Raw genomic sequence first — 12,500 nt, 5'->3', positions numbered from 1 at the left:
ACATGATGTCACTACCGATGTGACTGTGAGTCGAGAGCAGATCTGATTCCTAACGTACAGCAGGAAGTGGACCAGACCACTGAGTCTACCTATGATCCTAACGTACAGCAGGCAGTGGACCAGACCACTGAGTCTACCTATGATCCTAACGTACAGCAGGCAGTGGACCAGACCACTGAGTCTACCTATGATCCTAACGTACAGCAGGCAGTGGACCAGACCACTGAGTCTACCTATGATCCTAACGTACAGCAGGCAGTGGACCAGACCACTGAGTCTACCTATGATCCTAACGTACAGCAGGCAGTGGACCAGACCACTGAGTCTACCTATGATCCTAACGTACAGCAGGCAGTGGACCAGACCACTGAGTCTACCTATGATCCTAACGTACAGCAGGCAGTGGACCAGACCACTGAGTCTACCTATGATCCTAACGTACAGCAGGCAGTGGACCAGACCACTGAGTCTACCTATGATCCTAACGTACAGCAGGAAGTGGACCAGACCACTGAGTCTACCTATGATCCTAACGTACAGCAGGCAGTGGACCAAACCACTGAGTCTACCTATGATCCTAACGTACAGCAGGCAGTGGACCAGACCACTGAGTCTACCTATGATCCTAACGTACAGCAGGCAGTGGACCAAACCACTGTGAGTCTACCTATGATCCTTGTCGGTACACGATCCGTTCTGCCTGCACGATCTGTTCTGCACATGCGCAAAATGTTCGCGCATGCGCGGTTGTACGAGGATTTACGACACTGCACGATCTATTCTATGCTTCCGGTCGACAGCCAAGCTAACGTTAGTTTAGCTAATAGCTAATTCGGCTAACCGCTAGCTGACAGCTAGATTCAGTCTAAAATAACGTTAACTCAACTGCCGTTAGCCTCCACAGGCAAGCTAACGTTAGTTTAGCTAATAGCTAATTCGGCTAACTGCTAGTTGAGACAGCATGTAATAACTTTAAAAGACCCTCAAAATAAAACTTGAAAATAAACGTTGACATATATAACAAACACCTAACATATATAACAGCTGTTACATCAGCTCTACTTTACTTGTGCTCATTTAAAATACAATCACTCAATGCTTGTCTTTATTGTTATTACTGTGAAGTCTTAATTTAGCTGTAGCTGCTTTTCCCATTAAGTTTGAGTTAACGTTATTTTAGACTGAATCTAGCTGTCAGCTAGCGGTTAGCCGAATTAGCTGTTAGCTAAACTAACGTTAGCTTCCCGGTGGAGGCTAGCCATAGGCTAGCGTGGAACAGATCGTGCAGGTCGTATCTCGGTAAAACAGTATTATCTTGCGCATGTGCAGAACGGATCGTGTACCGACAATCCTAACGTACAGCAGGCAGTGGACCAAACCACTGAGTCTACCTATGATCCTAACATACAGCAGGAAGTGGACCAAACCACTGAGTCTACCTATGATCCTAACGTACAGCAGGCAGTGGACCAAACCACTGAGTCTACCTATGATCCTAACGTACAGCAGACAGTGGACCAAACCACTGTGAGGCAAGGGAGGGGGGGGGACTCAAAATGTTCCTAAACTTAAAAAGCATTTCTTGGGGTTTGTATTGTTTTACTACTTACTCAGATATTTTAAGTATACATCATTATATTATTTACAATACACAGCATTGTTTTAATGATATTTCTAGGGGGGGGGGACAACCCTTAGAAGGTCCTGACCCCCCAGACCCCCCTGGGATTTAAGCCCTTGGACAGCAGTAAAGAATATTACAGCAGATGAAAAGATGCGTTACATCAGGCCTGCTGTCGAAAAGTCAAAAAGTGACCTCCTAAGTCCTTTACCTAACCACTTTTCCTAAACCCTGATGGTAAACGTCATGAGATCAAGAAACAGTGTGAAGGAGAATTCAAAAGGAATTAGGAAAAGATAACCGTGGTGACAGGAGAATCTGACTGCTGACACTCAGCTGTATGATCATGTGACGGAGGATGTTATTGACGTAGGTCTGATATATTACATACTTCACCCTGTGTGTTCATAACGTGATGCTTCATACAGGCTTAATAAACGTGGACAACCTGGTGAAAATATTACTTCATCACCATGTTTCCCTTCTTATTCTGCAACAATGATGATGTTTTATGTGAAGCACTCTCTGCATGTCATGTAGTTATTATAAAACTCTGAGCTGGAGGCTGTTTCTGGTATGAAAGGTGTTCAGCAAATCAAGTTTATTTTCATTATTGGTTGCTCAGCTCACCCTCCTGCCCACTCATGTATCCACATTAATCCTGATGTGGATTATTGTATAACAATAATTCTTAAATGTATGCAAGACTTCATTGATTATTACATGAGCTAAAACTCAAGTTATGTTTTCTCTGTCAACTTTATAACTACAGTTTTTAGTTTTGCTGTTTAAATATCCCACGATCTCAATTACAGAGACATTACTGTGCTCATGGAAACATTCACAGTGATTAAAAACAGCCTTACTCATCATTACAGTAAATCATTGAAGAAAACACTAATACATCATTTAAATCAATATCCTACAGAGACTGTAGAGAGGGAGACAATAACTTATCTGGGTCTGGGTGGGCGGGGTATCTCAGGTAGTTGACTTGAATGTCTTCAGAACCGATCTGTGTAATAGTCACATAAAATACCTACCTTCACACTTTGATAATAATGTAGTCATATCTGTAGTGACTTTTTAACAAAACCTATATTTAAATAAGCCAGAGGGAGAACAGGTGACCTTGTTTCAGACGCTGCTCTGGGCCATAAATCAACCAGTGTCCAGTCAGCTGTAAAACGTTGGATTCAGAGATCCATTCATCATAGTTCTGTTAACACATGCTCACTGTCATGTTACGTGTTGGAGAGGAGAGTAAAGTTCTCACATTAACCGGTTTAATAAACCACTCAGACAGAGTCATAAATGACATGATCATTATCAGGCCTATTAGATGTGATGCAATGTCTGCAAAAATGTAATGACCGCACGGTTTGTACAGGATTAGGGCACCACTGAACACCTCATATTGATTATGGTATTATTAATGGTGATACGTCGCTTTAAATGTGGCTGCCGCAAGGAGTTGTGGGACGGCATTATCTCCTTCCTTTCACAAAGGACGGTCTCAGGTGCTTTTGACTGATTAGCCAGGGTGTGGCCTCCCCACCTGTAGCCAACACTGATCACCTCCTTGGATTTACTGTTGGCAATTGCGTGAAGCGTCAGCGGCAGCCTCATCGGACGAAGACTCGGAGGACAAAGACAAAGGAGTCTACGCAGGAGTCTTCGTAGGAGGCTAAGTGGGCTTAATCTTATCTTTATCTCACTTAACTGCTCGGTGTCTTCATCCGGAAATGTGCTGCTTCTCCATTCCTGTCCGTGTTTCCTCTCGGAGATACTACAAACCACGCATTAGCTCGCAACATTTCCGCAACCCCACCTCTCTTACCTATCCCACCTGCTCCACACACATTCAACACCTTGTTGCAGGTGGCCTGTGGAACTGCCAGTCTGCCACTCGCAAGACTGAGTTCATCTCTGGCTTTGCCAGCCTGAAATCCCTTGACTTCCTTGCTCTCACTGAGACCTGGATTACACCGACCAACACATCCACCCCTGCTCCTGCTGCCCTTTCTTTTGCCTACTCTTTCACCCACACACCCAGACCTACTGGTAGAGGTGGGGGGACAGGCCTACTCATTAACCCCAAGTGGAGATTTTCTCTCTACCCATTGCCACAGTTCACTCCACAATCTTTTGAACTTCATGCTGTCACCATAACCCATCCGGTACAACTAGTCATCATTGTTATCTACCGCCCACCAGGTCCTCTGGGAGAGTTTTTGGAGGACCTGGATGTCCTTCTTTCAAACATCCCTGAAACTGGCCCTCCGCTGGTACTTCTGGGCGACTTCAACATCCAGACAGAGAAGTCAGCTGCCTTTTCTCACCTTCTCTCTTCTTTTGCCCTCTCACTCTCTCCTTCACCACCCACTCACAAAGCTGGCAACCACTTAGATCTCATCTTCACCAGAAACTGCTCTACAGCCAACCTCACTGTTACTCCACTCCATACCTCAGACCATTTCTTCATCTCTTACTCTCTCCCGCTCTCCCAAGCTCACAACCATATCTCAAGAGACACCATACCTGTCCGCCGTAATATTCGTTCACTCTCTCCTTCTTCTCTGGCGGCATGTACTTTATCAACCCTCCCTCCATCCGACTCTTTCTTACTTATGTCTCCCAATGCTGCCACAGACACTCTCCTCTCTACTCTATCCTCCTCTCTCGACTCTCTCTGCCCTCTTACTTCACGACAGGCTCGCAAATCCTCCCCAGCTCCGTGGTTATCTGACTCAGTACATGCTGAAAGATCAACTATACGGGCAGCGGAAAGGAAATGGCAGAAATCTAAACACCCAGATGATCTGCTTACCTATCAGTCTCTTCTTTCCTCCTTCGCTGCCTCTATTTCTGCAGCCAAAAGCTCTTTTTATCAAACCAAAATTGAATCCTCTTTCTCGAACCCCAAAAAACTTTTTTCCATCTTCTCTATCCTCCTAGATTCCCCCAGTCCACCTCCTCCCTCCTCCCTCCTACCAACCCACTTTGTCAACTACTTTGTAAAAAAGATGGATGACATACGCTCTTCATTCTCAACCACACCTCCTGAAATCACCTTACCATCCATCACTTCCAGTACTCTCTCCTCTTTCACCCCTTTATCTCCAAACCAAATTCTTACTTTGATTACCTCTGCCCGCCCAACCACCTGCCCCCTGGATCCTATCCCTTCTCACCTTCTCCAGTCCATTGCTCCGGACCTCCTTCCTTTCCTCACCCATCTCATCAACATCTCCTTGTCAACTGGCTGTTTCCCCGATGCTCTCAAAGAGGCAAGAGTGACCCCACTACTCAAAAAACCAACACTTGACTCCACTGATGTAAATAACTATAGACCCGTCTCCCTTCTTCCATTTCTATCTAAAACTCTTGAGCGTGCCATTTATAATCAACTCTCTACCTATCTCCACCAGAACAACCTTCTTGATCCCCACCAGTCTGGCTTCAAGGCTGGCCACTCAACAGAAACTGCCCTCCTTGCTGTCACTGAGCAGCTTCACATCACTAGAACAACCTCTCTCTCTTCCATCATCATCCTTCTGGATCTTTCTGCTGCCTTTGACACAGTGAACCACCAGATCCTCATTTCGACACTCCGAAATCTGGGTGTCTCAGGCTCTGCGCTCTCATTACTCACATCTTACCTGGCCGACCGAACCTACCGGGTAACCTGGAGAGGGTCTAGCTCAGAACCTTGCCCACTTAAAACTGGCGTTCCTCAGGGATCAGTCCTGGGTCCCCTCCTCTTCTCTCTGTACACCAACTCTCTCGGGTCTGACATTCAGTCGCACGGCTTTTCTTATCACAGCTACGCAGATGACACCCAACTAATTCTCTCCTTTCCTGAGTCTGAAACTCAGGTAGCAGCACGTATCTCAGCCTGTCTGACTGACATCTCTTCTTGGATGTCTACACACCATCTGAAACTCAACCTCGACAAGACTGAGCTCCTTTTCCTTCCAGGGAAGGGCTCTCCTACCCAAGACCTGACTATAACAATTGACAACTCTATAGTAGTCCCCACCAAGACTGCTAGAAACCTGGGTGTAACACTTGACGACCAACTCTCCTTCACTGCTAACATCGCTGCAACTACCCGATCGTGTAGATACATGCTGCATAACATCAGAAGGATACGTCCCCTTCTAACGCAGAAGGCGGCTCAGGTTCTGGTTCAGGCTCTAGTCATCTCAAGTCTAGACTACTGCAACTCCCTCCTGATTGGCCTGCCTGCATGCTCCCTCCTGATTGGCCTGCCTGCATGTGTCATCCAACCCCTGCAGCTCATTCAGAATGCAGCGGCTCGACTTGTCTTCAACCTCCCCAAGTTCTCTCACATTACACCTCTCCTCCGCTCTCTTCACTGGCTACCAATTGCGGCCCGCATCCGCTTCAAGACACTAGTACTGACGTACAGGGCCACGAACGGATCAGCACCCGCTTACATCCAGAACATGGTCAAACCATACACCCCAACCCGCCCACTTTGTTCTGCATCAGCCAAACTGCTGGCTGCTCCCTCACAGCGAGGGAGAACTAATCACTCAACGAAATCCCGACTGTTCACTGTCCTGGCTCCCTAATGGTGGAACGAGCTCCCCATCGATATCAGGATGGCCGAAAGCCTACACATCTTCCGCCGAAGGCTAAAAACGCATCTCTTCCGACTACACCTCGGATAATAACAAAAAAAAAAAAAAAAAAATCTAGCACTTTCGAACCTGCACTTTCATTTGTCTCTTTGTAGCTTTGCCTATTTAAAGCTACTGTATTTGCTCTGACTACTTGTGGTCTGGAGTTTGAACCTTCACATTTGAAAGCACTTAATTGTAAGTCGCTTTGGATAAAAGAGTAAATGCTAAATGACATGTAATGTAATGTAATGTGTATCCTATACTAAAGGAGGTAACAAAGGAAGCATTGAAGCACCTTTCCTTATCACTCAGACAGTTCCAACGGTTCTTATCATGGCAGCCACTGAACTATTTCTGGGTCATTTCACTCTGTTAGGAACCTTCCTAAGCCCAGCTCTGTGTCCTGGACTTTACAGGAAGTCTGTCTCTAACCTTTGTCTCCTGTTTCTTGTGTTTCAGTGTCATCTGGAGGTAAACCAGTCATTCTAGTGCTGATGCATCACACCAGAGACCCCGACTATTCAACCAGTGTCAGAAGATGGTCTGAAACCTTTCAGAACGTCGTGTTGGATGTTCACGTTCTCTTCCACGAGACTCAGCCGGGATCACTGCTCTGTTCAGGAAATGACCGGGCCGTCAAACTAATACAAGAAGAGTTAAAGAAACGTAGTAAAGATCAGGCCGTCAAACTAATACAAGAAGAGTTAATGAAACGTTGTAGGTGGTGGTGGTGGTTGAGGAGGTGGTGGTTGTTGTTGTTCGTGGTGGTGGTGGTGGTGGTGTTGGTGGTGTTGGTGGTGGTGGTTGGTAAATTTGAAGCATCAAGCAACAGAACAGCCCTTATTAATTATTGAAGCCAGAGAAGAAAAGTTTTTTTAATTTCCTCCTGAAATAGTTAAAGTATAATCAATGATCATAGATGTCAAATGTTGTTCATGAATATTCTGCTGTATAAAACTTTATCTAAGAGGTTCAGCAGTTTGTAAAACTCATTCAGTTTTGGTGTTTAACAGAGAAACAGGTTCATGTGTCTGTAGTTCTGAGTGAAAAGATATATAAATAAATGCTTTAAATGTTTAAAATATCAGCTTTATAACAGGTCATATCAATGTGATTTCTCAATCAATCAATGAATGTGTGATTGCAGCAGTAGTCCCGTGGTAGTGCCGTGGCGTCAGATAAGGGGGGTGAAGGATCTTATTTCCATTAGGAGCTGCAGTAGCTGCTCACCAACAACCAGCAGGTGGAACATGTGAGCAGACCAGATGTAGTCGACCTGTCAGCAGACTGAGGAACAGAGGAACGGTGGGAAAGTATCTGGAAACAAGTCAAGACACTGTTTAACTGTCTCCCAGGCCTGTACAGTAAACCTACACATTAAAGAGTCTTAATTCATAATGGACATGTGTTTGTGTTATGATCATACTCTATAAAGGAAGGGGATGGACATGGCTTCTGAGTCTGGAATGTAAATCCAATGCTGAAACCTCTTTCTAATGCCCAGCAGAGGGCAACGCCACTGGTACCAAAAGCATAGCTTTATCAATGCTAACCATGGCTGTGAACATAAGAACAGCTGTCAACTTCTTTTGGGGTGGTGTCTGTGTTTAGTCTCAGAACTTTGACCCTCTCAATGTGTGTTTTCACTTCATCAAAGTTCATTGGAACATTTTGGTTGGTAATTCCTGTCCTACAGTAAACATTCACAGTAAACTCCATGCAAAGTGCATGTCATAACATTAATATTTTGGTAACAAGTGTGACATGAGCCTTATTACCAATACTTCAGCTGCATGGAAAGCTCTATAAGTGAAAGTTATTAATCCTAGACTGGTATTTATTGATAAAATATCCGACCACTTCCAGCACCAGAACGTTCATCCTGCATAGTGTGGTGGGAATGCTAATACATAGAGATCTGAAATACATCTTTGAAGTACTTATTCTTTGCTAAAAGCAGGTTCAGTTGATCAGGAGAGTCTTAGAGAATGAACAAAGAGTTTAGGCAGAGCAGAGGGAGGGGGGGGGGCTGGTCTGAACCAAGGAGACCTACCATTCTACTGTGAAACATTTGGGCTGAAGGCAGAAACTGTGAAATGTTAAAGCAATAGTAGTAGTGGTATCGTTAACAGTACTAATACTGTCCTAGTACTGGTATCGTTAACGGTACTAATGCTGTCCTAGTACTGGTGTAGTATATGATCATTCTATAACTTTCTATAAACTTTGCTTAAATGTTTGTTATAAGGGAGTCCTATGAACTTTACTTTACACTTACTGAGAACATCTGGAAACTGTTAACATGAGCAGAGGTTCCCCCAAGACAGAAGAGACCTTTTTTGGAGTTGTGCCAGATAACAGGCTACGATTGGCCAGTTCATATACTCACACATACACCCTCCCACTTTAGGTCATACAATGCATAAGATATATACGTTGCTCACACAAAGGAAAGGCAGAACGACTTTTGGAAGAATTTGGGTTGGTCATTCTCCAAGCTTCCTGCAGGAGTTTGTTAAATTGATGCTGAATCATTGTTTGTAATAAACCTTTTTATAATCAAGATCAGTGTCGGCGGATTCCTCTTCATACAGCATCACAGCACTACTATTTAAGACACCACACTGGTATCATTAACGGTACTAATACTGTCCTAGTACTGGTATCATTAACGGTACTAATACTGCCCTAGTACTGGTATCATTAACGGTACTAATACTGCCCTAGTACTGGTATCATTAACGGTACTAATACTGTCCTAGTACTGGTATCATTAACGGTACTAATACTGTCCTAGTACTGGTATCATTAACGGTACTAATACTGCCCTAGTACTGGTATCATTAACGGTACTAATACTGCCCTAGTACTGGTATCATTAACGGTACTAATACTGTCCTAGTACTGGTATCATTAACGGTACTAATACTGTCCTAGTACTGGTATCATTAACGGTACTAATACTGCCCTAGTACTGGTATCATTAACGGTACTAATACTGTCCTAGTACTGGTATCATTAACGGTACTAATACTGTCCTAGTACTGGTATCATTAACGGTACTAATACTGTCCTAGTACTGGTATCATTAACGGTACTAATACTGTCCTAGTACTGGTATCATTAACGGTACTAATACTGTCCTAGTACTGGTATCATTAACGGTACTAATACTGCCCTAGTACTGGTATCATTAACGGTACTAATACTGTCCTAGTACTGGTATCATTAACGGTACTAATACTGTCCTAGTACTGGTATCATTAACGGTACTAATACTGCCCTAGTACTGGTATCGTTAACGGTACTAATACTGTCCTAGTACTGGTATCGTTAACGGTACTAATACTGTCCTAGTACTGGTATCGTTAACGGTACTAATACTGTCCTAGTACTGGTATCGTTAACGGTACTAATACTGTCCTAGTACTGGTATCGTTAACGGTACTAATACTGTCCTAGTACTGGTATCGTTAACGGTACTAATACTGTCCTAGTACTGGTATCGTTAACGGTACTAATACTGTCCTAGTACTGGTATCGTTAACGGTACTAATACTGTCCTAGTATTAACGGTACTAATACTGTCCTAGTGTTAACGGTACTAATACTGCCCTAGTACTGGTATCGTTAACAGTACTAATACTGCTCTAGTACTGGTATCATTAACGGTACTAATACTGTCCTAGTACTGGTATCGTTAACAGTACTAATACTGCTCTAGTACTGGTATCATTAACGGTACTAATACTGCCCTAGTACTGGTATCGTTAACAGTACTAATACTGCTCTAGTACTGGTATCGTTAACGGTACTAATACTGCCCTAGTACTGGTATCGTTAACAGTACTAATACTGCTCTAGTACTGGTATCATTAACGGTACTAATACTGTCCTAGTACTGGTATCGTTAACAGTACTAATACTGCTCTAGTACTGGTATTGTTAACAGTACTAATATTGTCCTAGTACTGGTATCATTAACGGTACTAATACTGCCCTAGTACTGGTATCATTAACGGTACTAATACTGTCCTAGTACTGGTATCATTAACGGTACTAATACTGCCCTAGTACTGGTATCATTAACGGTACTAATACTGCCCTAGTACTGGTATCATTAACGGTACTAATACTGTCCTAGTACTGGTATCATTAACGGTACTAATACTGTCCTAGTATTAACGGTACTAATACTGTCCTAGTATTAACGGTACTAATACTGTCCTAGTATTAACGGTACTAATACTGCTCTAGTACTGGTATCATTAACAGTACTAATACTGCTCTAGTACTGGTATCGTTAACAGTACTAATACTGCTCTAGTACTGGTATCGTTAACGGTACTAATACTGTCCTAGTACTGGTACCGTTAACAGTACTAATACTGTCCTAGTACTGGTACCGTTAACAGTACTAATACTGTCCTAGTACTGGTATTGTTAATGGTACTAATACTGTCCTAGTACTGGTACCGTTAACAGTACTAATACTGTCCTAGTACTGGTATTGTTAATGGTACTAATACTGTCCTAGTACTGGTACCGTTAACAGTACTAATACTGTCCTAGTAGTGGTATTGTTAATGGTACTAATACTGTCCTAAAGGAGTGATACCCTAAAACATTTGAAGACGTCACCGTGGAAACAGATGTTTGATTGATCAGGATATTAATCAATAGTCAGTTGGGTTTCACGTTATTTCTTTGACTCGTCTAGAAGATTTAAATCAGAAAGACAATCATCATGAGTTAGTCCAGATGTTGGAGATGATAATCATCTGTAATAATTAAACATGTTCAGGGTTAGAGCCTTTTATTTTATTTTGAAATCCCTCCTGCTGGTTTCCTGTCTGTGGTTCCTTCTGATGTAACAGCTCGTCTCTCCACAACAGACATGATTACAGACCTCACCATCTAATAACTAGAGACCACATGATTACAGACCTCACCATCTAATAACTAGAGACCACATGATTACAGACCTCACCATCTAATAACTAGAGACCACATGATTACAGACCTCACCATCTAATAACTAGAGACCACATGATTACAGACCTCACCATCTAATAACTAGAGACCACATGATTACAGACCTCACCATCTAATAACTAGAGACCACATGATTACAGACCTCACCATCTAATAACTAGAGACCACATGATTACAGAACTCACCATCTAATAACTAGAGACCACATGATTACAGACCTCACCATCTAATAACTAGAGACCACATGATTACAGAACTCACCATCTAATAACTAGAGACCACATGATTACAGAACTCACCATCTAATAACTAGAGACCACATGATTACAGAACTCACCATCTAATAACTAGAGACCACATGATTACAGACCTCAACTAATAACTAGAGACCACATGATTACAGACCTCACCATCTAATAACTAGAGACCACATGATTACAGAACTCACCAACTAATAACTAGAGACCACATGATTACAGACCTCACCATCTAATAACTAGAGACCACATGATTACAGACCTCAACTAATAACTAGAGACCACATGATTACAGACCTCACCATCTAATAACTAGAGACCACATGATTACAGAACTCATCTAATAACTAGAGACCACATGATTACAGACCTCAACTAATAACTAGAGACCACATGATTACAGAACTCACCATCTAATAACTAGAGACCACATGATTACAGACCTCATCATCTAATAACTAGAGACCACATGATTACAGAACTCATCTAATAACTAGAGCGTCAGACAGAGAGGCGTTCAGGGACCTGTAGGCCCCCACAGAGCATCAGACGGGCCACAGGCAGAGAGGCGTTCAGGGACCTGTAGGACCCCCCCCCCACAGACAGAGAGGCGTTCAGGGACCTGTAGGCCCCCACAGAGCATCAGACAGGACACAGACAGAGAGGCGTTCAGGGACCTGTAGGACCCCCCCCCCCCACAGACAGAGAGGCGTTCAGGGACCTGTAGGACCCCTCCACAGACAGAGAGGCGTTCAGGGACCTGTAGGAGTTTGTTGTTTATTATTTGGTGTGATTGTGACAGGAAGCCAAACGTGCACACTCTGTACATATGAATGATTTTAGCATGAGTTAGTTTTTAATGTTAATACGACAAATAGATTTTATATCATCATGTGTTTTATGTTGAAAACTCAGAACAACTTCCTGTGGAGGACGTGTGTGTGTGTGTGTGTGTGTCTGTGTGTCTGTGTGTGT

General features: G+C 43.3%; 1 protein-coding gene across 1 annotated transcript in view; it reads left to right on the top strand.

The window, feature by feature from the left end:
• The window catches only part of LOC118495617, a 10,760-nt gene extending 2,862 nt beyond the window's left edge, over window positions 1-7,898 (top strand). Inside the window, exons 4-5 of the mRNA XM_036004440.1 lie at window positions 6,733-6,990; window positions 7,885-7,898. Of these exons, the coding sequence (XP_035860333.1) occupies window positions 6,733-6,990; window positions 7,885-7,898 (272 nt within the window). The remainder of the gene's footprint in view (window positions 1-6,732; window positions 6,991-7,884) is intronic.
• The last annotated feature ends 4,602 nt before the right edge of the window (window positions 7,899-12,500 follow it).

Source organism: Sander lucioperca, chromosome 8 (assembly GCF_008315115.2).
Source record: "Sander lucioperca isolate FBNREF2018 chromosome 8, SLUC_FBN_1.2, whole genome shotgun sequence".
Classification (NCBI taxonomy): Eukaryota; Metazoa; Chordata; class Actinopteri; order Perciformes; family Percidae; genus Sander; species Sander lucioperca.
This window is presented reverse-complemented; position numbering and strand designations above follow the sequence as displayed.